The 24,873-nt window shown below is 40.9% G+C and overlaps 3 protein-coding genes and 1 pseudogene across 3 annotated transcripts; 1 reads left to right on the plus strand and 3 right to left on the minus strand.

Moving 5' to 3' along the window:
- Window positions 1–7,378: 7,378 nt before the first annotated feature.
- wu:fa19b12 (uncharacterized protein LOC560551 homolog) lies at window positions 7,379–8,727 on the minus strand. The gene is made up of 2 exons (XM_037680556.1): window positions 8,231–8,727; window positions 7,379–8,057 (listed from the first exon to the last, which is right to left on the minus strand). Exons 1-2 carry the CDS (start codon window positions 8,618–8,620, stop codon window positions 7,890–7,892), a joined length of 558 nt encoding a protein of 185 aa, XP_037536484.1. The 5' UTR covers window positions 8,621–8,727; the 3' UTR covers window positions 7,379–7,889.
- carnmt1 (carnosine N-methyltransferase 1) lies at window positions 8,634–16,203 on the minus strand. The gene is made up of 9 exons (XM_037680686.1): window positions 16,066–16,203; window positions 14,696–14,891; window positions 14,438–14,607; window positions 14,145–14,285; window positions 13,733–13,911; window positions 12,886–12,999; window positions 10,128–10,231; window positions 9,871–10,054; window positions 8,634–8,680 (listed from the first exon to the last, which is right to left on the minus strand). Exons 1-9 carry the CDS (start codon window positions 16,200–16,202, stop codon window positions 8,634–8,636), a joined length of 1,272 nt encoding a protein of 423 aa, XP_037536614.1. The 5' UTR covers window position 16,203.
- Window positions 16,204–17,981: 1,778 nt separating this feature from the next.
- On the minus strand, window positions 17,982–19,951 carry LOC119413631 (annotated as a pseudogene).
- A 1,375-nt stretch (window positions 19,952–21,326) lies between these two features.
- LOC119414027 (serine protease inhibitor A3K) lies at window positions 21,327–24,107 on the plus strand. The gene is made up of 6 exons (XM_037681139.1): window positions 21,327–21,390; window positions 22,426–23,050; window positions 23,156–23,226; window positions 23,326–23,522; window positions 23,619–23,763; window positions 23,853–24,107. The coding sequence occupies exons 2-6, from the start codon at window positions 22,429–22,431 to the stop codon at window positions 24,045–24,047; spliced, it is 1,230 nt and encodes a 409-aa protein (XP_037537067.1). The 5' UTR covers window positions 21,327–21,390; window positions 22,426–22,428; the 3' UTR covers window positions 24,048–24,107.
- The last annotated feature ends 766 nt before the right edge of the window (window positions 24,108–24,873 follow it).

Consider the following 24,873-nt stretch of genomic DNA (forward strand, 5'->3'; position numbering starts at 1 on the left):
AAATAACAATCTACCTTTTAAGCTCACAGAGCTGGCAGGAAAGTCAGAAATTCAGGTCTCTCTTGTAAATGAGTCCCTGAGGCTTAATGGGACTAACCTGTATAAATAAAGGTTGAATGAAAAAAATAACCCTGAAACTGAACTTATCCTTCAAGTTGAGAGCAGCTTCGCGTGCAGAGTGCTCTTCCTGGACTAGCAGCACGTGCACATCAACCTGGACATTGGGCTTCGTCATGCTGCAGGGTAGGTCTGCCGAACCGGAACCGAACTCTAGCAGCTGCTGGTCTACAGAACTGGTGCGTACTCACACTGTATACAATTTTGCATTACTGTACAATACATATGTGTCTGTTGTAGGTTTAAGAGTTTAGTACATTGTTAAGAACATTGCAAGAGTATGGGAAGGGTTTATAAAGCCTTAAAATATTAAATACTAAAATAAATATAACGTCCCTACTTAGCTGACTTCAAACTGCTGCGGGGTTGTCTGGAGTGTAACCACAGCGATAAGTGAGAGACTACTGTTCTCCGGGTACTCCAGTTTCCTCCCACAGACCAAAAGCATGCATGTTAGGTTAATTGGTAACTCTAAATTGTCTCTAGGTGTGAGTGAGAGAGTGAATGGTTGTTTGTTTTGTTTGTCTCTGTGTCGGACTGGGGACCTGTCCAGGTGTCCCCCGCCTATAATGACTGCTGGATATGGGCACCAGCGACACCCACGACTCGCAAAAGGAAAAGCAGGTAAAGAGGACGGACGGATGAAGGTATGGAAAGAACACTTTCTCCAGTCTGGGAGCATTCTGATCTGATAACATCAAATGAGGTAAATGTGTTGCCTTTTCTTATACCACTTTTGCTCAAGTTGTCGTTTGACTCAATTAGAGCTACCTTACATGAACAGGAGCACTTTTTCAATGTTGAGACACTACAGAGGCCAACATGAATGGATCAGTGGATCAGGCTGTGGTCAGTTAGATCATCACAGACTGTCAGCTGCTCAACATTGTTGAACATGAGGGATTCAGAGAGCTGTTTGAGAGCAGATTTAGACATGCTGTGGTGCAGCATGAAGCCATCTGGTTCCCCCTTTGATGTGGTCCCCCCTCGACTACTAAAGGAAGTTTTTCCTACCCTGGGTCCTTTTATTCTCGCTATTCTGAATAGCAGTTTATCCTCGGGTGTGGTGCCAAAAACTTTTAAACATGCTGCTGTCCAGCCCCTCCTGAAAAAACCTAACCTTGACCCCTCAGTCATGTCCAACTTCCGGCCTGTCTCCAGACTCCCATTCACCTCTAAACTACTGGAAAAAATTGTGGAGTCTCAGTTGAAACAGTTTTTTGGGGATCACGCTATCCTTGAGTTATTCCAATCTGGCTTCAAATCTCTCCATAGCGCTGAAACTGCTCTACTGAAGGTTTTTAATGACATTTTCATATCCACAGACGCAGGTGATTCTGTGCTGCTTGTCCTATTGGACCTGACATCTGCTTTTGACACCATCGACCACAAGATCCTCATTTCTAGACTGGAGCAGTGGGTGGGCATCACATGGTCAGCCCTTAAATGGTTTGGGTCCTACCTCTCTGACAGAACCTTCTGTGTCAATATCAAAGATTTTAGTTTGGCATCGACAGCGCTCCAGTGGGGGGTTCCGCAGGGGTCCATCCTCGGTCCCCTTCTCTTTTCTTTATACCTGCTGCCACTAGGTGCTATTTTCCGCAAACACAACATACCCTTTCATTTCTATGCCGATGATTGCCTAATTTACTTCCCCCTGAGGCACAGAGGCACACGCTCTATTCAGCCTCTTCTTGACTGCCTGGCTGACATCTGGGACTGGATGGCTTTAAACTTCTTAAGCTTCAATGAGAAGAAGTCTGAAGTCATGCTGTTCCATCCCAGTGGCTCACTCATGAACCATGACATTGACCTTTTCTCTCTAGCCCCGCTAGAGAAACAAAAGGTCACTAATCTGGGGGTGATAATGGACCCGTCCTTAAAACTCAACAGTCACGTAAACATGATGGTCAAATCCTGTTTTTTTCAGCTGAGACGGCTGTCTAAGCTGAAGCCTATACTCTCCAAAAAGAACCTTGAGACAGTGATCCACGCCTTCATAACATCTAGGCTTGATTACTGCAATTCACTTCTGTTTGGAATCAGTCAGTCCTCCATTGCTCGTCTACAACTGGTCCAAAATGCTGCAGCCCGATTTTTAACTGGTACAGGCTATAGAGAGCACATCACGCCAGTTTTGGCCTCCCTGCACTGGTTACCCATTCACCTTCGGATCCAATTCAAAATTCTCATGTATGTTTTTAAATCACTGAACAGTTCCGCCCCATCCTATCTCACTGATCTTCTGCAGCCATATGTCCCACCGCGCTCTCTGAGGTCAGCAGACCAGATGCTTCTCTCAGTCCCAGAAACCCGTCGTAAGCTCAGAGTTGACAGGGCTTTCTCTGTTGCAGGTCCACGACTGTGGAATGAGTTGCCACTCAGTGTCCAGCAGGCTCCCACACTCTCAGTCTTTAAGTCTCGCTTGAAGACCCACTTCTATTCGCTTGCCTTTAACACAGTGTGATTTGTTTTGGTCCGGTCTGTACTCTACACTGTTGGCCATTTTAGTTAGCTTCTGCTGCTATTTGTATCTGTATTTTTATTTTATGTTTTCCTGTCTGCTGTGCATGTTTGTTTTCCTTTGTACAGCACTTTGGTTGGCCTTGTTGCTGTTTTAAGTGCTCTATAAATAAATTGGTATGGTATGGTATGAGACTGAATAACCTGTAAATACTCCAGTCGTGAATTCAGGTGAGTTGAAATTCTCTCCAAGACTTTTACACCTTTGCTTTATTATAGATTGGTGCATATTATTATTATAAGTATTCCATACCAAAGCAATAGTCACTGGAAGCTTCCAGAAAGCGAGCAGTGGATCAGGCTGTGGTCAGTTAGATCATCACAGACTGTCAGCTGCTCACCATTGTTGAACATGAGGGATTCAGAGAGCTGTTTGAGAGCAAATTTAGACATGCTGTGGTGCAGCCATTGTTGAAAAAAAAACCTAGCCTTGATCCATCCTCTTTGTTAACTTTAGGCCAATCTCAAAGTTACCCTTTATATCCAAAATTTTGGAAAAAGTTGTTTACACCCAGCTGAAGGCATTTTTGGATGAATTTAAAATTTTGGTGGTCTTCCAGTCTGGTTTTAAAATGTACCACATCACTGAATCTGCTCTTTTAAGGGTTTTTAATGACATATTTTTAGCACTGGATGCTGGAAACTGTGTTTTACTTGTGCTATTAGATTTAACAGCTGCTTTCGACACAGTCGACCATGACATTCTCATCTCCAGACTGGAGCAGTGGGTGGGCATCACTGGCTCAGCACTGCAGTGGTTTAGGTCCTACCTTTCTGATAGAAGTTTCAGTGTGATGATGGATAATTTTACCTCTGCTTCTGCTGCCCTCCCCTGGGGGGTACCCCAGGGCTCTATTCTTGGTCCTCTCCCGTTTTCTCTTTATCTTCTGCCACTGGGTTCTTTTTTCAGAAAGCATGGTGTGCAATTTCATTTATATGCGGATGACTGTCAAGTCTATTTCCCTTTGAAACATAATGGCTCCACTCAGTCTCTCCTGGACTGTCTTGATGACATTAGAGGATGGATGGCACTTAATTTCCTCCATTTTAATGAAAAAAGACTGAGGTCATGGTCTTTAAATCCTGTGGCCCTAGCAGTTTCTCCACCTTGGATTTTTCCTCTTTGGCCCCATATGAAAAGTCCACTGTGACAAATTTAGGAGTGAAAATGGACCCCTGTCTGAATCTTGACTGCCATGTCAACAACGTGGTTAAGTCCTCTTTCTTTCAGCTGAGGCGCCTGTCAAAATCAAGCCCCTCCTTTCTAGACACCACTAATCCACGCTTTTATTACTTCACGCCTGGATTATTGTAACTCTCTGTTGATAGGAGTTAGTCAGGCCTCGCTCTCACGGTTACAGCTGGTACAAAATGCTGCTGTACGATTTTTGACTGGTACAGGCAGGCGTGAGCACATCACTCCAGTTCTGATGTCCCTTCACTGGCTTCCTATCCAGTTTCAAATCCATTTTAAAGTTCTATTGTTTGTTTTTAAGTCTTTGAACGGTCTTAGTCCCTCTTATTTGTCTGAATGCTTCACTTTCACATGCCATCACGTGCTCTTAGATCCTCTGACCAGATGCTTTTAGCAGTCCTGAAAACCTTCTTATAAATCCAGAGGAGACAGAGCCTTTTCAGCTCTAGCTCCTAAATTGTGGAATGAGCTGCTGCTGGAGGTCAGGCAGGTCCCGTCACTTTCTGTTTTTAAAACTTGTTTAAAACACTTTTTTTTCCATTGGCTTTTAACCTAGAGTGAGTCAGCATCTGTGTCTTAATGTTGTATTCTTTTACTTATGATGTTCTGATTTTTTTTTTTATATATATTTAGGTGTTTTTATTGTTTTACTGTTCTTTGTTTGTGTTTAATTTTGTACAGCACTTTGGACGGCTGCTTGTTGTGTTTTAAGTGCTTCAGAAATAAATTGGTATGGTATGATTCACATTCTTGAGCCCTCATATGTTCTGCCAACCAGGAAGGTACATTAAAGCAACATTAACATTGATTTACAGATCTATTCTCTGCCTGGTTCCATCATATTTGTCTCGTTACATGACTTGTAAACAGCATGACACAGTAAAGAAGCAAACCAATTTGCTAGCATAACACTCTACTTTAACAGCTGATATGTGGACATCAGTAAATATTGAGGCATAATTGGCTGTAACTTGCCACATTGATGAAGGCCAAATAAAATGTGCACATCAGTTTTGGATGTGCAACTCGTCCCAGAGTCATATTGCTGAAAATATGGCGCAAGGGAACTCCACTTGATGCCAGTCCATCACAGGGACACATAGAGACAAGCAAGACAAACAAACATTCACTCTATCACACACACCTAGAGACAATTTAGAGTTACCAATCAGCCTAACATGCATGTTTTTGTTCTGTGGGAGGAAACCAGAGTACCCGGAGAAAACCCACACGTGTACAGAGAGAACATGCAAATTCTACCCAGGTCCTCAGCCAAGATTCAATCTGACAACCTTCTTTCTGAGACAGCAGCTCTACCAACTGATCCACCGTGATGCCCCAAGGTTTCAAACCCGTTCTGAAATTGCTATACCATGCACTTCAGAGTGACGATCAAAATGGAGCACACAGCTCACTGAAAACCTCAAGAGCCACAGATACTCTGCAGTCTGAGTGTGATGACACTTGTAACTATGCTTCTTGACCCGAGATACAAAACTTAGATTTCTAAGTTTGTCCAAGGCCAGTGACGGACCAGTGAACAACTGGGAGATAGAGAGGCCAGATTGAAATGGTTTGGACATGTCCAGAGGAGATCGTGAGTTTAATGGTAGAAGGATGTTAGAAATGCAGCTGCCAGGAAAAAGACAAAGAGGAGATATATGGATTCAGTTACAGAGGACATGGAGGTAGTTGGAGTGAGGACAGAGGATGCAGAAAACAGAGATGGAGGAGGTTGACTCAATTCAGTTCAATTCAATTCAAAAATACTTTATTAATCCCAAAGGGAAATGATTTGTTGTTGTAACTCGTTATCCTCATTTCATTAAGAGATGTTATAGATGCTGATGGCTGTAGGTAGGAAGGATCCCTTGTAAAGGTCCATCCCACAGTGGATCCTAAGAAACTGGCTGCAGATGTCGTCTGATCTGTCCACCCAGACTCGACTGGCCTCTCGGTTCCCCCGGGCTGTAGGACCGCCTGAATGCCGGGCAGAACTCCTCCCAGAGCGATGGCCACTCCTCCCAGCAGTCTGCCGAACTCCTCGTCGCTGCGGACAGGCAACTGTAGGTGCTGAGGGATGATCATGTCCTTTTGCTGTCATGAGCCAAGTTTCCTGCTAGTTCCAGGATCTCAGTGGTCAGGCATTCGAGCACAGCTGGCAAGTAGATGAGAATGCATCCACAGAACATCCTTTCAACTCGTTTGAGATTTGGGGCTGTTGTTGAGATATTATTTGAGCTTTTGAGATGTTAATCAGCTGCTGTTGGCTGTAGAAAACTGCCTTGTTGCCATGGTTACGCATCATAACAAATGTCCAAAACTAAAAAAGTTTCAGTAAAAATCCTTCCAGCTGCACAACATCCAACACCAGAGGAAACAATCATCCAAAAAATGTGATTTACATCCAGAAACAGAGGAATTAAAGTTTCCAAAAGCAAAATCTCAGAATGAAAGTAACAGAGCTGCTCCAACATGCAGCCACCTTGAGTGGCGCAATTCATGAACTTAGAACTCGATGTGGGGACCACTGAAGGAATGCCCAAAGAAGTCCAAGGCCAGGGAAGCTGTGAAACAGCTCCAAGTAGAGTGCACTTTTGAAACGAGGAGCCTTGAGCCAACATAGGAAGCAAAGCCATGACCTTCAATTCAACATTTATCTTCAGCACCCTGCTCAGGCATGTAGTTAATTTTGTGTTTTCTGTGAGTAGCAAGTTGGCCACCAGGCCTAAAACATTTGATTGACTGTTAATGATGATTGATGGTTTTGGATGGGTGTGCTCTGTTTGCAGGTGTTAAAAACCTGCTTCTGAGATTCCAACAGGCAGTTGGATTGAAACAGCAATGAAGGTTAAGCTACCTATGGGACAGATCTGGTTGGCAGGCCACAGACTGATGAAGTCCTCTGGATTGGGGGCGAAACATTTCTTCACTCAAAAAAACAGGTCCAGATGACATGATTTTTGTTGTCAATTTTATCTTTCGTTTTATTTCAAGTCATGTTACATGATCTGTAATTACTAATGAAGAAGAATTGCATTGTTTTCTTAGATAACCTGTGGCAACAGCTGGACATGGACGTTTTTGGACGCGGGCTGAATTTCAACGCAACTGCAGATTCCATTGTTGGAAGTCCAGAGGAATCTTTTTAAAAACAACATGTCAAGAACACAGGATCTTTTAGAATACTGGAAGAATCAATAATACATTTATTTGCACGACGACAAACTACTGAAATTTTTATGTACTTTCCTCTTCTGTACCATGAGTTTTTTCCAAAGCAGAACTGCGTTCAATGAGACGAAATCACCTTGGGTCCAACGTGTTGCAAAAACCTGTTCCTCAATAAAAAATGTGTAAACCCTGCATTGTTCCCTCAAAAAGTACACAAGCAATGTTCACAAACACATTTATGTCCAAAATTATTTCTACACAACCTTCACATATACTTCCTTAAAAAAAAAAATCAGTAAATTCTGTATTTGACACACTGTATCGCTCAGTCATATTATTTTGGTTATATTCAAAGTCACTTGGGGAAATGTGCCACACTATTCATCATGAGGCATCATCTACCCCTCAATGACACAAGAAAACACACAAACACAGAATAATTAAACTAAATCAGTACCTAAAACGTGTTTATTTCAAATGAAAATACCAATGCAAATCCAGCAAACACCACTTGTACACATAAAATGTTCTCTCAGCAACTCTTAAAAAGGGTTGCATATAAGCAACTATTCTATAACTAAAATCAAAACTACTATTCTGTTGAAAACTTTCACAATATATACAAACAGCAGTTGCTTTAAAATCACTGGTTTCATCAGAAGGAATGCCTCTGCAGACGTTTACTAGCGTCAGCACACATGTAGATTAAAGTCACTGACATCATACACCACCAGCCTGGGCCTCCCTAAATTTTCCAACATTCAGATGCTCCTTCACACTTGGATGTGTCCTGAAGTGTCGATCTGCTTCGTCACTCTTTCCTTGACACGTTCGCCTGATTAAAAGGCTGCAAATATCTGACTTGTTGTGCCCATCGTCTTCAGGTCTCCATAGTGTCAGAGGAAGAGTCACTGACTTTTGAATTATGTTTCGTTTGTGAATCATCCCTGGGATCTTCCAGCAGTGAGAGGTCTAGCGCAGGTAAGGGGACCCTCCAATACTGGAATGAGTTATAAACGCTGTCTTCAATGGGGACGTCTTCCACTGTCTGCAAGAAAAGAGAAAATGAGCATAAACGTGTAAAAAACATTTGATTTTTTACTCATAATTATGAGTTTGTTGTGAACAGCGACATCTAGTGGACGTTCACATTCACTACACCACGAGTTAAAAGGCATGTCCGTCATTATGATCCGAATCTGATGCCATGATGTGACCTACTTTATCACTAGCTGCAGATAGAACAGTTTCGGAACCAAGGCTGTCCACTCGGGCTCGTTTCTTCTTGCTTGTGACTGTGCAGGAGCTGCTGCGACGGTCCTGGAAGCTTCCAGAAACCCGCTCCGTCGAAACATCCGCTGCTGCCAGCTTCTTCGACACGCAGGGTGAACTGTAAAGTGCCGTGTCTACTGGTTTCTCTTCGTTTTCGAAATAGTGCGGTCTTTTTCTGCAGCGACTCCCCAGCAGAGCTAGCAGGGACGGCGGACTCACAGCCCCGCTCCGAGCCACGCTGCTCTCCAGCTGCATGTCGACGCTGCACAGTGGTCGGCAGGACTTCCTTTTACCTGGAGAGTCGAGCAGCAGCGTGTTCTCAGCGCGTCTCTTGGCCATCAAAGTCTAATCTTTACGGCCTATATGCTACTTCCAAGAGAGCTACTTCACCGTAGATGCCTGGAATGCGCGTAAACTCGCGAAAACAATAAAAACCGGTTGTGGATTTTTTTTTCTTTACACAGAAGAGCCAATCAGAAGTGAGCACAGCCCCATTGAACCCGCCCACAAGCCCTCCACTTCCGGTGTTCTGCCTTCTATTTTACTAGCGCGTGCTGATTCTTAAAGAAGGGGACCTCGGGAACAAGTTATTAAAAAAACAGTTTGTAGTAAATTTATTTTATTCAGTCAAATTACCGAAACCAACTATTTTAAAATGGTTGTCTTTATTTCAAAGTATGATTTGAAAGCAGAGAAATAGAAAACACTCATGTACAACTGCATGTTTTACCTCAAAACTGAAAGGTGACTGACAAACACTTTCCTTTTAGTCGTTGGCACCAAAAGAATAAATAAGGACTGACAATGTTCAAGCACACACACTTATTTACACACAATCGTTGTGGCAAAGGAAGTTCATGAAGTAAAAAGTCTGGAAGAAACTTAATTCCCCCTCCCAAAATGCAGAGTAGTAGGCCCGTTTCATTTCATCGTAGACATTTTGACTTGACCGAGCAGGGAAAGCAGATGTATTAAAGAGGGCTGCATTCAGCTACTGCAGCGTGTGAATGATGGTTCTGTAAAAGTGCTAAAGAGCAGAACATCCTCTAAATCAGTGGTCCTCAAGAGCCTGCTTTAGATGTTTTTCTGCTTCAACACACCGGATTTGAATAAACAAGCATGAAGCGCAGGAAAACAACTAAACCATGCAGGACAGTGGCACCCCCCCTGAGGACCAGGATTTAAGACAGCTGCTCTAAATGGACTGAAGTCATTGTAGATGCACCTGTGTCCCACCTCTTTCAAGTCCAAACATCTGCTGTAAAAATTAGCCTATCTGATGTTTTAAAATCTAACACAGTACTGGAATATTTTATCCCACATTTTACATTATTGTAGCCAGCATATACGTGCTCAGATTACTTAAAAAAAACTCAAGCAGCTGAGCAAATATTTCCAGGGGAGACACTAAAAGGGACAATTTTAACCCTTTTTATTTTTTTGGAGAGTGGGGGCGAGAGAGAGACTTTGTCCACTTTTGTGTACTCGTTTTGCTTTATGATGATTAAATCATTGTAGCTGAAGTCAATGTTCGAGTTCCTCTAATAACATCATTTTTGTCCAAAATTAAAACAAAAAAATCCCGTCACGGTTGCTGCATTCTTGCTGTGCTGGCCTGGCAGCTGGGGGATAGTTTTGTTGTCGCTCGTTGTCCTGTCCGTTAAAATGCAGCTCTTCAGGTTTTCGTGCGACAAAGAAGACACAGTCGTAGACGTATCTCAGCATAGAGCAGTTGTTTTCTGTGTAGGTGGTCTGCATCGACTCTTTCTCCACCTGCAGGGAAGAAAAACATCTCTGCAACCACAAATACAAACATGTCATAAAATGAAATAAAGCTCTTGTTTACCTCAATGAGGAAGCCCAGCTTTACTATCGCTGTCCTTATGTCTTCGTAGCTAAGTTCAATAGAAAGCTCATTGACCATGTTCTCAAAGTGATACAGAAGGGGACCTTAAAAATATCAGACATTGACAATATTTTATAGAGCAACTGAGTACTGAATCTATTTCAAATAAAAGACTGCCACACATAATAATCTTACTCAAAAATGTTTGAAAACAAGCAGTAAAGGTACTAAACTTTTCATTTTACAGAACAGTTTTAAAAACGACTAAAACAAAGATCATTACACCTTTATAAAATTCTTATTTTTTATGCAACAGGACATACAAAAACAACAAACTGGTTCATATTAAGTGGTAAAAAAAAAAAAAGGCAACCCCAGTTAAACAATCAGTAAATAATTAGGCCTGTCACGATAATAAATTTTAACTGGGCGATTAATTGTCTCAGAAATTATTGCGATAAACTATAATATTGTTTGAAATTTGACAATAATTAGTAATCGTCAAATTTAAGAAGAAATGTTAGTTAATTGTTGTATGTAGTACCTTTTTGGACCACTGGATGGCAGTATAAGACTGTTTGAACCGAAGGATGGATGGTGAGGGAGCGAGCAGCGTGTCTCTTTAAGAAAAATTGGAGGGAGGCCCCTTGACGTGACATGGGCTGTCTCTCATTGCTGTTTTTTTGGTTCTCAAAATGGCGGACGCTTGGTGTGGTTTGAGCTCATTAGCATAGCATTTGTCACACAAAGCTTTTAATTAAAAAATCAGTAAACAAGTTATCAGCTTCTTTTTGCTGAAAAAAAAACAACTTTTTAGACGAAGGCACATTTCAATCGTGAATTATGGAGCTTTGACAAGATGGAGGATTTTCCCGAGGTCGGCCTTTTAGCTTAGCTCGTAGCTTAGCTTCTCAGCTTAGCTGCTTTTAACGATCAAAAAACACGATTTTGGACGGTTGAAACGGATTTTAAAGAGAAAGGGAGGAGTTAGTGAAGAGCACCGGAGTTGAGTCGTGTCTTCAGTAGAAAAAGAGACACAAAAAGAAACAATAAAGCCGATAATTGAAACCGAGGTCGATAATTTTCATTTGTCATGTGATTAATTGATTGTTCGTGACAGGCCTATAAATAATGTCATCAAAACAGTGTGAAAAAACCCTTATCCCTACTTAAGGATTTAAGAAGGTACAAAGTAGGCAGGTGAAGCTTATCAACGCACTCAGTTAAATAAAATACAACTAGACTTTTTCACATCTCTCTCAAAAGACTGTCATTTCTGAACTGAAGAAGCCTTTTGGATGAGATGTGAACAGCTGCCAAAGCTGACTTGAACATAAGCTCTACAAAAGAGGATGTCCGAGCAAATTCACAAAGTACAGTACTCGGAAGAATTACAAACAACAAAAGGACTACAGTCCAGTTACCATGATAAATGCCATGAAAAAAAAAGAAAAAATCACAGAGCTTGTTTGAAATGGTTACTGGGAAAAAACATTTCCTCTTTTTAAAAAGAACATGACAGTTCAGCTTAGGTGTGCAAAGTTATATATAAATCACAAGACGCTAAAACAAAGTTTGACAATAAGACACAGCAGTATGTTTTGAAGCAAGCCCAACAGAATATCAGTATTAACACTTCATATCACTTCATAGTCTCTCCTGTTTGGTATCAGTCAGACCTCCATTGCACGACTACAACTGGTCCAGAATGCAGCAGCCCGATTTTTAACCAGTACAGGCAAGAGAGAGCGCATTACACCAGTTTTGGGCCTCACTGCACTGGTTACCGGTTCACTTTTGAATCCAGTTCAAAATACTCATGTATGTCTACAAATCACTGAACAGTTTCGCCCCCCCCCCCCCCCCCATCTCTCTGATCTGCTACAACCGTATGTCCCACCACGTTCCCTGAGGTCAGCGGACCAGTTGCTCCTGACAGTTCCAGGAACTCGTCTTAAGCGCAGAGGTGACAGGGCCTTCTCTGTAGCAGGACCAAGACTTTGGAACGAGTTACCTCTGCTTGTCAGACAGGCCCCCTCCCTCTCGGTTTTCAAGTCCCGTTTAAAAACTCACTACTATTCAGTAGCTTTCAACACAAGATGATCTGTGTTTTGAACCTGTACGCTCCACACTGGTTAGTCGTCATATTTATTATCTGAATCGATTTTATGTCTATATTTTCGATTTACTTCATTGTGTATTTTGCTTCGTGTGTTACAGCACTTTGGTTGGCCTTGTAGCTGTTTTAAGTGCTCTATAAATAAAATGGTATGGTATCAGTTGTTTATGGTCCAGACAACTCCATCTGACTGAAATGCTGTGATGAGACGTTAAGAGAGCTGGCAAACATCAATGATTTGAACGAGGGTTATAAAGAGGGGTGAGGCAAAACTCATCCACAATTATGTCAGAGAGCTATAAAGGTCATACAGAGGACGATTACTTCAAGGTATCAACTAGTTTTATAGAATGATAAAATAAGTGTCGTTAAAGGTTTTGACATATTGCTTTTGCATTTTCATGACCGTTTGCTGAATATACAGTTTAAATATGTGATACTATGTGGCCTTTTTCATCCACTGTTGTATTGATCTTACTTTAAAACCTGATAAGATGAAACTTACTTGCTCTATTGTTTTTGTAATATGTAAATCTTTAGAAAACAAAGGAGGCTGTATTTATTTTACAATAGCTCTTGCAACAATTTCTGCAGTCATTTTTAGTACAGTTGTTTTTATTTGAACAAAAGCAGGCTCACCAAGGTTGATCCATACACCTCCAGGTTTAAGAATCTTCCAGATGGTGTCCACATACTCTAAGACATTATGAGCTGTGTCAATGAAGAAGCAGGTTGCCACACAGTCCCATGACTCTGAAAGAAACACACAATAACAATGTCCCCTTTGAATATAATTACTACAGTAGTCCCTCGCTACTTTGCAGTTCGACTTCTGTGGACTCGCTCTAACGCAGTTTGTGAACGTACAGTCTGTAATACTGTACACAAAAAAATAAACATTTTAAAAAAATTGTACAGGACACATGATTGTCAACTTTATTACTCGCATAATTGGGACAGTACAGGATACAGTACTGTACAGTAATACGTTAACGAGAAAATAAAATACTTTGGATAGGTGCCGCCATTTTGTAGTTTTCTCTCAGTAAGCCTACACTGTATTCCCACTCATAATGACCACATTTCCCAGAAGGCAACAGGGACCTGCTCAGAAGCCTCTTTTCCTTCTGCTGAAAAAACAGAGGTAAAGTTTTTATCTGATCGGCGCCCAGTGGATGCAGAGAAGCCGCACTGAACCAGACCAGAACCGGAGCAGAACCAGACCTCCAGACCCATCTGTGAATCTTGAGAGCAGGTAGCCGGTCAACATGGACTTCTAAGCGGGGAGGCGTGCCGAAAGCTCCGGAGTTTTTTCTGTAGCCCATCGGGACTTTTTTCATCCAGACTTGGACTCAATTCGACCACCGGTCCCACACCAGCCAACAGAAGGGTTTATATTTAGATTATGTAGAATAATGTCTACCTAATACTCTCTTACAGGTGTACTGGAAACTTGACTGCATTCTGAGTTTAAGTTGCAACATACCTGGGTCATTGTAAACTTCCACAAAGTCCCCTGCTACCATGGAGAAGTCTGAGCTCGGAGGCAAGCTCTGGGGGTTGACATCTGGGAATCTGATTGGTCGTGTTTGGTCATTGGACTTCTTGTTGTTGCTGAACTGGTGAATCCAGGGATACAAGGTCAGAGCGTTCACCTTTTCACACCTGAGTAAAAAAGTTCAAATTGATAAGCTAATGTGGAATAAGCCTGCAGTCCACAACAAGCGTTCACTGCTAGATAATACAGTAGCTCAGCTTACATAACTTGCAACAAATCCTTTCGCGATTATAAACAAATGCATTTATCAATTTATAGGAAAGTTTATGAATAAATAATGTAAAAATATATAACAATAGTTTGGTAGAGAAGTTACAGTCGTGTTAAATGCATGCGTTACCTGTTGAGGACAAAGTTTGAGGAGAATAGCATAAAGAAGCTGCACTCGTTGCCCTGACACGTGTAGCCCAGCTGAGCTATCTCCCAGGCAAGACGACCAAGCCCAGCTCCCGGGACCAGCACGCTCACCTTAGACACATCACTGATATAATAAAATGCACAAAATGCACATATCACATAGAAAACACTGAGTAAATCAATCACACATCTTTTAATACAAAGTGCTCTAAAACCTAAGCACAACAAAAAGAAGTTGGTGTGTACTACTACAAAGTGTTCATGTGTAATTCCTACTATTGGTCAATTGGGAAAAGTCTCCGTATCTCTTGAATTATAGGTTTGTAGCAGGATTCTCTCTCAGCCTGGCCCGCTTCACTCCAGTCTCTGACAAACTGCTTGATGGTGGATTTCAGTTTGTCTATGTCAAATGTGGATGATGAACGCGCCTTCCTTGGATCCCCCTGCTAAAATAAAGAAACGTGACAAAGCTAAATAAAATTTCAAACACAGTATAAACAATGACATCTGTTCCGGGTACGAGTCAAGCCTTACCCTGTCACCATACTCCACATTCTCAAACATGTGGAGGCTGTTGTGAACGATGGCCTCCAGAACCTCCTGATTATGTTTGGCGCACTCTTTGACACGGCCCAGTTTGGGTAGAACACCTGGCAGTAAATCCCGGTGCCTTTGTGAAAGGCTCCAGAACTGAAGTTCAGCTCGTTTGACCTGCTCCTGGACATGGACTCTAAAGAAAAGGAAAACAAAAAGCCAATAAACACTCAAACTGAATTGCTGCCAAATAACGTTGCACTCATCTAGCTCTCAGCCCCAAAAGCTCCCTATGTTGTTTCTCTCTGTGTGGTTATAGGGGTTGACACATAAGCACGATTAACAATCGACTGATAGTTTACATTGATTTGGAACTCCTCCTCCAACTTTAAATAACATTACACAAAAATATATTAAAATGTGTGGCACAATCTTATATTTTGCTATGACTTTTGATAGCAGTATATTGTACAATCTTGACAAAATTTACATAGAACTGCAACCAAATATCCACAAAAGCAATAGGATTTTAACAGTGAGTGAGAAAACCCTGTCCTCAATAGAGCGCTATAGCTAAAGCATAATTTACAGCAGAAATTTGAAATTTTAATGTTAATGGCTTTCACACAATCAAAGCTTGAATTTTGTGATTTTACATTTTAATTTTACCACTGAATTTGGTTCTCCAGCTCTCACTCATGCGCTGTCTTTTCAGTTGTCCAAACTTCCTCTTACTCCCAAAATTCAAATACATCTTAAAAGTTTTAAAATCAAAACAAGCTTTTATTTTTTCTTCTTTCTACAAGTGTTGCTCATTGCTTTACGGCTTGTTCTTTTTTTGTCCCTCCCCAGATCAACCTAACCAAACTCTTGTTGACTTCCATCATTTCTGAGCTTTTATAGGTTTCCTTTTTCTAATCTCAAAGACTCTAAACTCATGGGAGTGAGACACAGGTGTGCGATTGCTATGGTAACCGTATTCACTAAGAGTAACGTTAATACTTTTGAAACTTGTCTATTTTTCCTCCTCTTATATGTTGTAAATAACAAAACCCGCCATATTGTCATGAGCTATTTTTATTTTATAAAAGTTCAAAATTCGATTTATAAAACGAAGATGTGCGTTTGAATTTCGGTCGGTTACTAATGGAAACCCGTTAAGAAAATACATTTACTAGTCAGTTTTTTGTTGTTGTTGTTTTTGCAGGACAAGAAAAACAAGTCCATAGAGTAAATAAACGACGCAGCTTGATTCAAGTTTACTTTACAGCGCAGAAACTGAATGCCCAAATAAGCTAGGAAACAAAAGCAAACGGTATGCTGCTGACTAATGCTGTATTTCTCGTACTTGAAAAACTAATTTCTTCTACCTGTAAAACCTAAAAGCATCGATTATTCTCCAGAAATGCTCCCTTTCGAGCTTGGCCTCCTCTTCTGGGCTGTATTTTATTCTTTTTGTATGAAAATGCGGTCCACACCGGTCATTTTCTCTTACTGTTTCTGCCATGTTTGAAAGGAACCCGCAAGGAGCCAATCAGAACGCGTCTTACTTCTTCCTCGTGAGAGTTAAACATTTTAGGCTGATTTAAGAAGGGAAGGCTCACTGCTGCCATCTACAGTGCAATGATGACACTACAGTTAGGTGATTACTGTACTGTACATCTAAAAAATGTAACTATTACATATAGCTTTTTTAAAATAAATAAATAATCAAATCCATTCATCCATGCAAACACTCATATATTCATTATATTTACCTGCTTCTTCCATTTCGGGTGGCAGGGGTCACTGGTGGTGCCCATATCCAGCAGTCACTGTGCGAGAGGCAGGGACACCCTGGACAGGTCCTAGTCCATCACAGGGCCATATAGAGACAAATGAGACAAACACACGCTCACTCTTTCACTCACTCACACTTGAATAACAACCTCAGCTGGGGCAACAACACTACCAGCCTGATCAAGAAAGCTCATCAGAGACTATCCTGATGCATGCTCAATAATCCAGGTAGAAAAAGCTAAAAAAGTTAAATCTGGTCCTCTGTTAATTTGCTTTGTTTTGTTTGGTTTTTTTTGAATGTCCAGAGGACCAGATTTAACTTTTTTAGCTCATCAGAGACTTTACTTCCTCAGGCGGCTGAGGCAAGCTGGTCTGGGAAGCTCAGTCCTCACCTCCTTCTACAGGTGTGCAGTGGAGAGCATCCTGTGCTCCAGCATCAACGTGTGGCATGGAGGCTGCACAGCTGCAGAAAGAAAAGCTTTGCAGAGAGTGGTGAAGGCTGCACAGAAGATGTTGGAGTCAGTCTCCCCACCATCACAGACATCTACACCCCCAGATGCAGGAAGAGGGCCACCTGCATCATGAAGGACCCCACTCACCCAGCACACACACTTTTTACCCCACTCCCCTCAGGAAGGAGGTTGAGGAGCATTAAGTGTAGAACCACTAGACTGAGGAACAGCTTCTACCCTGAAGATGTTAGACTCGTGAATCTCTAACCAGAATAATCTCTGTGAAAAATCACATCATGTTGCTGCTGATCTGTTTCATGTCGCTCTTTGTGCTCATCTGCTCACACAGACTGATGTTCGTGCTGCTGTTCGGCGTATTGTTTTTATGCTATTAGTGCTTAGCTTGATTTTTAGTTAGCATTTTTCTGAGTTCATATCTTGGATCTTATTACTGGTTTTCTTTAACATTTTATTGTTGGATGTAACTGGGATCCTGTGTACATAATTTTGTTCCACCACATGTACCCATGACTCTGACACCTAGGGACAATAGTTACCAATCAGCCTAACATGAATGTTTTTGGTCTGTGTGAGGAAACCGAAGTATCTGGAGAAAACCCATGCATACACAGCAAGCGCATGCAGGCTCCACCCAGGGGAACCCCGGCTGGGATGCGATCCAGCAACCTTCTCTCTGAGCTGCGGCAGCTCTACCAACTGTACCACTGTGCCGCCCCAAATCTATTTAGATAAATAAATAAATAAAACGGTGGAAAAATAATGTTTCAAATTTGATCAATGAGAAAAAATATGAGTAAAATACTTATTATTACCTAACTCAGTTCTTTATATGCATTAAAAATTATTACATACAACTAAAATAGCAAATATAAAGCAACAGAAATGGAAAAAAAACTTTATTGATAACCTTTCATCACTGTATCTTTCCAGGTATTTATCAAAGAAGACATCAGACAACAAAACATTTTCTTTGTATTTAATGCTCAGAGCAGCAGCTGTACTTGAGGATAGTGTTTCTCCATCAGAGGTTTGGGTTAACAAATTAGCAGCATGGAGAAGGAGTTGTTAAAGTAAATGTGGAGGACTGATGGGTTCTTTGCCTGCTCACAGTAGGTTTTGAAGTGGTGTTCTTCTATCTTCATCATCTGGACTGGAACCTGGTAATGGAAACTTGTAGCCATTATGTATGAATAAGCAAACAATGTCAGCATTAATATGCAGAATGATTCACCACTTTGTAACTAAAACAACTTTAAAATAACTTGCAACTTTGAATCTTGTAGTTTTGTCTACATTGAACTCTTCTTGCCTGGTCATGTCAGGATTGAATGGAGTCTCCCATTTTCCTGTTTGCAAGTGATCAGCAGAAACAGGACTTATAGGTGTTACTCCAGACAAAACTGAATCAAGCACATCTCGTCTGACCTTTTTTTTTTTTTTACCATTGTAGTAAATGTAGCTGAGGAGATTCTTGACTGTTCTTGGATCCAGGCTGTCATCCAGCTTGTTGATCTCTCCATTGGTCTTATCTGAAACATACTTACTGATGGTATTGGCAGTGTCTGTGGCTTGTGTGTCCACTGTGTCTCCACCCAACACAACACTAGCGTTATTAAATATGTTAACAACACCACTATATTGGTGCTCATAACAGGAGGGGAACAAGTCAGGCTACAGGACACTGATAGAAAACATTATAAGCTATGGAGAGAAAAATTACCTCATCCTTAACACAGAAAAGACTAAATAAATAATACTGGACTTCAGAAAGAACCTTCCCCCATTACAGCCTCTCATCGTTAACGGAATGAGGCATTGAGGTTGACAGCCATAGATTCTTGGAACTGCAGATTACATTGAAACTGAGCTGGTCTCTCAACACTGCAGCCACATTGAAAAAAGCCCAGCAAAGCCTTTACATTATTAGGCTGCTCAGGAAAGCAGGTCTGAACCAGTGCCTTCTCACCCAGGTCTATAGAGGACTGATAGAGAGTATCCTAACCACAGGCATCACCATCTGATATGGGAACACCACATAAGCACTGCAAAGAGTCGTAAAGACTGCAGAGTGGATCATAAAACAAAACTGGACAAGACTTCCTTCCATGGACTCGACATATGTACAGCACTGTTGAAGACGAGCAGCTGGAATCATCAAGGACTCACCCCATCCAGTTCACGCTCTTATCAGACACAAAAAAAGTTCATATAACCTGAGGCACAGTAGAGCGGATAGCATCATCACCCATAGTCCAAGGTTTTTAATAGTTTTTTTTCCCATGACTGATGGCAAAACAAAACCACTGATCATGTGCAATAATAACCCAACATTAACTAATTTCACTTGTCATGTTACACGGTTTACTTTCTGTACACTGTAGATAAAAACCACTTTGTTCTGATTAAAAAAAAACATCTTCTTTAGTGTTGTTTCAGTGTTGTTTGACTATGACTGTGAGAGGTCTGCACAATAACTCCAATGTGCCTGGATTGTTGATCTGTGTACAAATGACACATAAAGAACTTTGAACTTTGATGAAGTCAACACTGAAGCCCTCAGATAAATAAGACTGCTTTAAGACATCCAGGAACTCAGGCTGAGGGTTGAACGTGTCTACAAACACAGCAGTACCTGCAGTGATGTCCTCACGATACAGTGAGTTTACAAAAGGCCTGGTCTACATCAGTTTGGGACAGTTACGAGTTGTTGAACCCCAGACCATTGAAAATCTGTTGGTGGGTCTCTCCTCGTGCCCCTACAGACAAAGCAGCCAAGGCCACAGATACTTTGTACACTAACAGAAGGTGTTTTTGCCTTGGGAGTCAGAGAGCCCTGATAATTTCCTGTACAGAAGGAAGACAAACTCTTTGTTGGCTGAAGTTGCCAGGATTCTATTGTTGCTGTTCGCAGTGGTGTTTCCTTGGCATGACCTACATGGTGATCGCCTCTCCTTACACATTTTGGAGCTGATAAAATCTAGAGACCCACAGCTGCACGCATCATGTGATCTGAGACAAAGGTCAAAATGTGCAGTGTTTATTTAGGTTGCACAATGTTTGCACTTGTAGTACCCATGTAGAAAGTTACCAAAAATCATTTTCTTAGTTTTGAAGCTGTTAGTTTCTCTGTAACACAACAGATTTTCCAACCACTGTCCTGTGTGCACACAGCCCTGTGGCGAAATCTTACTGTGTTTTGTTGTTTAAAGTAAAATCTAATCAAACTTTTTTCGTACACAACATTCATTGAATATATAGTATAAATGAAATATTTTTGCTTTTTTTTTTAATCCATTTTAATTGTTGTATGAATTTAATGTTTATTTTTCTAGATAAATACTTCAAACATAAACAAATAAAGAAACTTTTTATTTAAGTACCTGACATCATAAAGTTTAATTTTAATTTGAAATGAGTGAAATTATTATAATTAATCGTACTGCATTACAAAAACTGAATGAGTAAAGTTGACATTTATTTTTACAGCCCCAAATTTTTTTATTATTCTTAATCAAAGTGTATCAATCTGTTGATGTTGTACTTTAAGAATAAATAGTACAGCATTATTTGTAGGTGTATTTGAAGTACTGGAAGTTCTTACCTTCTTTTGGTTGTAATTCAGTTTGTTTCGCCACAGGCAGGACAGCTCAGACTGGACAGAAAGCTTTCTGTTTATATGAAAGATCAGCTGAACTTTAGCTTTGTTTATTCTCTTTCTTGATTTTATGCATCTGCTCTGAATGACGATCGACTGCTGACTAATCACGTCCTCAAACTGACATGGCAAAGAATACAGAGAAAAAGCCAAGAAGTTCCTTAAACATGTTTTTTGCCTCCGTTGCACATTAATGTTGTCAGCTGTAATCGACTCCATAACTGTAGATTGTGATGATAGGTCTAATTTAAGTAGACTCCACCTATAGCTCTGCATTTGAGGGGTCTCCTCCAGTCCCCCGCTCAACATCACTTCTACTCCGAGCATCGTCCGCTTGACTCAAAAGGACTAATCAGTCTTGCTTTGTGATCTAAATTTGAAAATCCTTCTCCAAAGGTTTAGGAATTTGATTTCCTGAATCAGTATCTTTTTGTTAAACTCACACTTTCATGTTTTGCAGTCCTTGATAGTTCTTTTGTTTAGGACCCAATAAACTCCTCTTTTGCTGCGCCTACTGTTTTTAATTATCTTTTTTACTTGTGCCCTGATTTTTTTTACACATTTGATCTGCGCCTGCAAATGAAAACCATGCTTTGCCATCTCAGTCTGATGCCTTGATTAGTCAGCGGTTGATCTTTCTGCAGAGCAAACGCAGAACAAACAAGACTTTGAGTAAAAGAATAAACAAAGTCAAAGTTCAGCTGATCATTTATATAAACAACAGGTCTTTCTCTGTTCACTCTGAGCTGTCCCGTCTGTGGTTGAAACAAAACTACAACCTGAACAAGGTAAGTACTTGACTGAATTTACATAAAACAAACAACAGCAAAAGTTCTGAGTATGTTCTGCAGACAGACTGACATTTTGTTCAATAATAACGTTAACACCTATGGACTTAAGTAAACGTCATCTTTTTCATTATATATCTTTGTAGCACAATGACAACAATGCTGTCATTTTAGGTATGTGAAATAAAAAGGTCCTAAACTTGTTTTTTTAAAGTACTTATCTGGAATTTAAAATTATCATAGCAAATGCTCAGCAAATAATAAAAAAATAATTATGACTAGCTGAAGTTTCCAGCTTATCTATTTTTATTCAAACCGGACAAATGCGTGATAAAATCACAACAGGTTTTGACAACAAGGCTGTCTACACAAATACTGTAGGTTGGTATCTTATCTTTTGGATTTTGGAAAAGCTGTTGTGTTACAGAGAAACTAACAGCTTCAAAACGAGGAGAATGATTTTTGGTAACTTTCTATGGGTGCTTTGGCAAACGTGCTTCAAAACTTTTACTTTTTAGAATAAATGTTCTGTTACCATCCATCCATTATCTTTACCCGCTTATTCCATTTTGGGTCACGGGGGTCGCCGGTGCCCATGTCCAGCAATCACTGTGCGGGGGGGGGGGGGGTACACCCTGGACGGGTCGCAAGTCCATCACAGGGACACATAGAGACAAACGAGACAAACAACCATTCACTCTCTCACTCACACCTAGGGACAATTTAGAGTTACCAATCAGCCTAACATGCATGTTTTTGGTCTGTGGGAGGAAACCGGAGCACCCGGAGAAAACCCACGCATGCATGGAGAGAACATGCAAACTCCACCCAGAAAGGCCCCTGGACCGGGGTTTGAACCAAGGACCTGCTCGCTGAGAGGCAGCAGCTCTACCAGTTGCGCCACCGTGCTGCCCCATGTTCTGTTACATTATGTTGAAATCAATAGCATCTAAAAGTCTGAATTTGAAGAAATAACTTTTGCAAATGCAAACATGTAACCTCACTAAACAGTTCACTTTTGATTATTTGTCTCAGATCATGATGCGTGCAGCTGTGGGTCTCTGGATCTTATCAGCAGTGATATGTGTAGGGAGAGGTGATCACCATGCAGGTCATGCCAAGGAAACACAAGACACCTCTGCAGACAGCAACAACAGAATCCTGGTAACGTCGGCCAACAAAGAGTTTGCCTTCCACCTGTACAGGAAATTATCAGGTCTCTCTGGCTCCCAAGGCAAAAACATCTTCTTCTCACCTGTTAGTGTATCTTTGGCCTTGGCTGCTTTGTCTGTAGGGGCACGAGGAGAGACCCACCAACAGATTTTCAATGGTCTGGGGTTCAATAGCTCACAACTGTCCCAAAGTGATGTAGACCAGGCCTTTTGTAGTCTCCTTGCAAACACAATGTCTCATGAGGACATCAATGCAGGTACTGCTGTGTTTGTAGACAACCTGTTCAAACCTCGGCCTGAGTTCCTGGATGTCTTAAAGCAGTCTTATTTATCAGAGGGCTTCAATGTGGACTTCACCAAAGCTACAGACACTGCCAATACCATCAATAAGTATGTTTCAGATAAGACCAATGGAAAGATCGACAAGCTGGTCGACAGCCTGGATCCAAGCACAGTCATGTATCTCCTCAGCTACATTTACTATAAAGGTAAAAAAAAAAAAAAAAAGGTCACACGAGATGAAATGTGCTCTATTTTGTTTTATTTGGGGACAACACCTTTAAGTCCTGTTTCTGCTGATCACTTTCAAACAGGAAAGTGGGAGATTCCATTCAATCCTGCCAGGACCATGCAGGACGAGTTCCACATTGATGAAACTAACAAGGTCCACAATTAATTCTGAACATATTTGAGTTACAACTGCGCTTTCATTGTTATGCACATTTAATCTTCAAGTAATGGCTTTACGTTTCTGTTATTCCAGGTTCCAGTCCAGATGATGAAGATGACAGAACGCCACTTCAAAACCTACTATGATCAGGCAATCAACACATCGGTCCTCCACCTTCCCTTCAACAACTCCTTCTCCATGCTGCTAATGTTGCCTGACAATATGACACTTCTGGAGAACATTATCAGCCCAGCTCATGTTACTAAATGGATGAAGTGGATGAAGCCCAGGTTGGAGAATCAATAGGTCCCAGTTATTGTTTGTCTTGTTCACCCAGACCAGTTTTAAGATTTTTTATTTGTTTTGTCTTATCACTCAATTTTTAGGGAGTACAACTTATATGTTCCAAAGTTTTCTACCAAGACGTCCTACGTCCTGAACGATGTGTTGAAGGAAATGGGAATGACAGACATGTTTGCGCATGCAAATCTGCGTGGTATTTCAGAGGAGCAAAACCTGACTGTCTCAGGGGTAAGGATGGAAAAAACATTCTGTTGACGCACCTGTCCTCTCTTTTATTATGTTCACATCCAGCTCACTCTGCTTCATTGTGCTGTAAGGTTGTGCACCAAGCTGCCCTGGATGTTGATGAAGCTGGAGCCACTGCTGCTGCTGCCACTGGTATCAGCATCAGACTTCTATCCTTACGCATTGTCCCAGATTTGAAGTTCAATCGCTCATTCATGCTTTTCATCCTTGAGCGCAGCACAAAAAATATACTTTTCATGGGCAAAATTGTCAATCCAAACCTCTGATGCAGAAACACTATCCTCCAGTACAGCTGCCGCTCTGAACATTAAATACAAACAAAATGCTTTGTTGTCTGATGTCTTCTTTGATAAATGCATGGAAAGATGCAGTGAGATATATTCAATAGACATTCACTTTTGACTGTGCATTTTAACAATGTTACTCATATTAATAATGAATAAATAAAGGTTGAATATTATTTTTGACAAGGACAAAATTCAGGACAAACTTGAGAACCACACCATTCTTCAGTTAACCATTTACTTATGCTAAGTTTTCAGTTAATATGTTTCTGAGAAACACCAGCTCTGTGTGTGAAACTTTAAATCAACTCAAGATTTTTTCACAGAACTGTGATTTTTTTTTTTGTCGTTGTAGGTGTTATGTTTTATTTTATTGCTGACTTGATCCTGATGGGTGAACCATTGAACTTTTTTACAAGTAGCTCTAATTAGGGAAGCTGTACTGTAACAGTGAATTCACAGTTTCATAGTAAATATGTCAATTTATTTTAAATTCAGTACAAGCGTTAACTTTATGAAACTCAAACCAAACTGTCTTTAATTAAGATATCTGATCACTGGTCTAATAAGACAGTTAAAATAGATGCAAAAAAAAAAGTAAAAAAAACCCCAGCTTATGTACCATAATTTCCAGACTATAAGCCGCTACTTTTTTCACACAGTTTGAACCCCGTGGCTTATACAATGCTGTGGCTAATTTATGGATTTTTGTTTTCTGACGAACCAACGAGCTTCCTGCCACCAAAACATTTAGCCTGGTCAGACTCCAGCGCTCACATAGCTGCCCAACACACATCTCTCCTGGGTG

This window comes from Nematolebias whitei, chromosome 8 (genome assembly GCF_014905685.2).
Source record: "Nematolebias whitei isolate Nwh7 chromosome 8, NemWhi1, whole genome shotgun sequence".
Taxonomy (NCBI): Eukaryota; Metazoa; Chordata; class Actinopteri; order Cyprinodontiformes; family Rivulidae; genus Nematolebias; species Nematolebias whitei.

Excerpts from the sequence above, each read along its gene's own strand:
- wu:fa19b12 (XM_037680556.1), bottom strand. The coding sequence starts at position 8,620 with ATGGCCAAGAGACGCGCTGAGAACACGCTGCTGCTCGACTCTCCAGGT. Across the intron at positions 8,058-8,230 it reads TATCTGCAGCTAGTGATAAA|ACAGTGGAAGACGTCCCCAT; the intron begins GTAGGTCACATC and ends CTTTTCTTGCAG.
- carnmt1 (XM_037680686.1), bottom strand. The coding sequence starts at position 16,202 with ATGGCAGAAACAGTAAGAGAAAATGACCGGTGTGGACCGCATTTTCAT. Across the intron at positions 13,000-13,732 it reads GGAAGTTTACAATGACCCAG|AGTCATGGGACTGTGTGGCA; the intron begins GTATGTTGCAAC and ends TGTTTCTTTCAG. Across the intron at positions 8,681-9,870 it reads ACAGCAAGAATGCAGCAACC|GCATCTACGGTGAAGTAGCT; the intron begins GTGACGGGATTT and ends CGCGCATTCCAG.
- LOC119414027 (XM_037681139.1), top strand. The coding sequence starts at position 22,429 with ATGATGCGTGCAGCTGTGGGTCTCTGGATCTTATCAGCAGTGATATGT. Across the intron at positions 23,051-23,155 it reads CAGCTACATTTACTATAAAG|GAAAGTGGGAGATTCCATTC; the intron begins GTAAAAAAAAAA and ends ACTTTCAAACAG. Across the intron at positions 23,227-23,325 it reads ACATTGATGAAACTAACAAG|GTTCCAGTCCAGATGATGAA; the intron begins GTCCACAATTAA and ends CTGTTATTCCAG.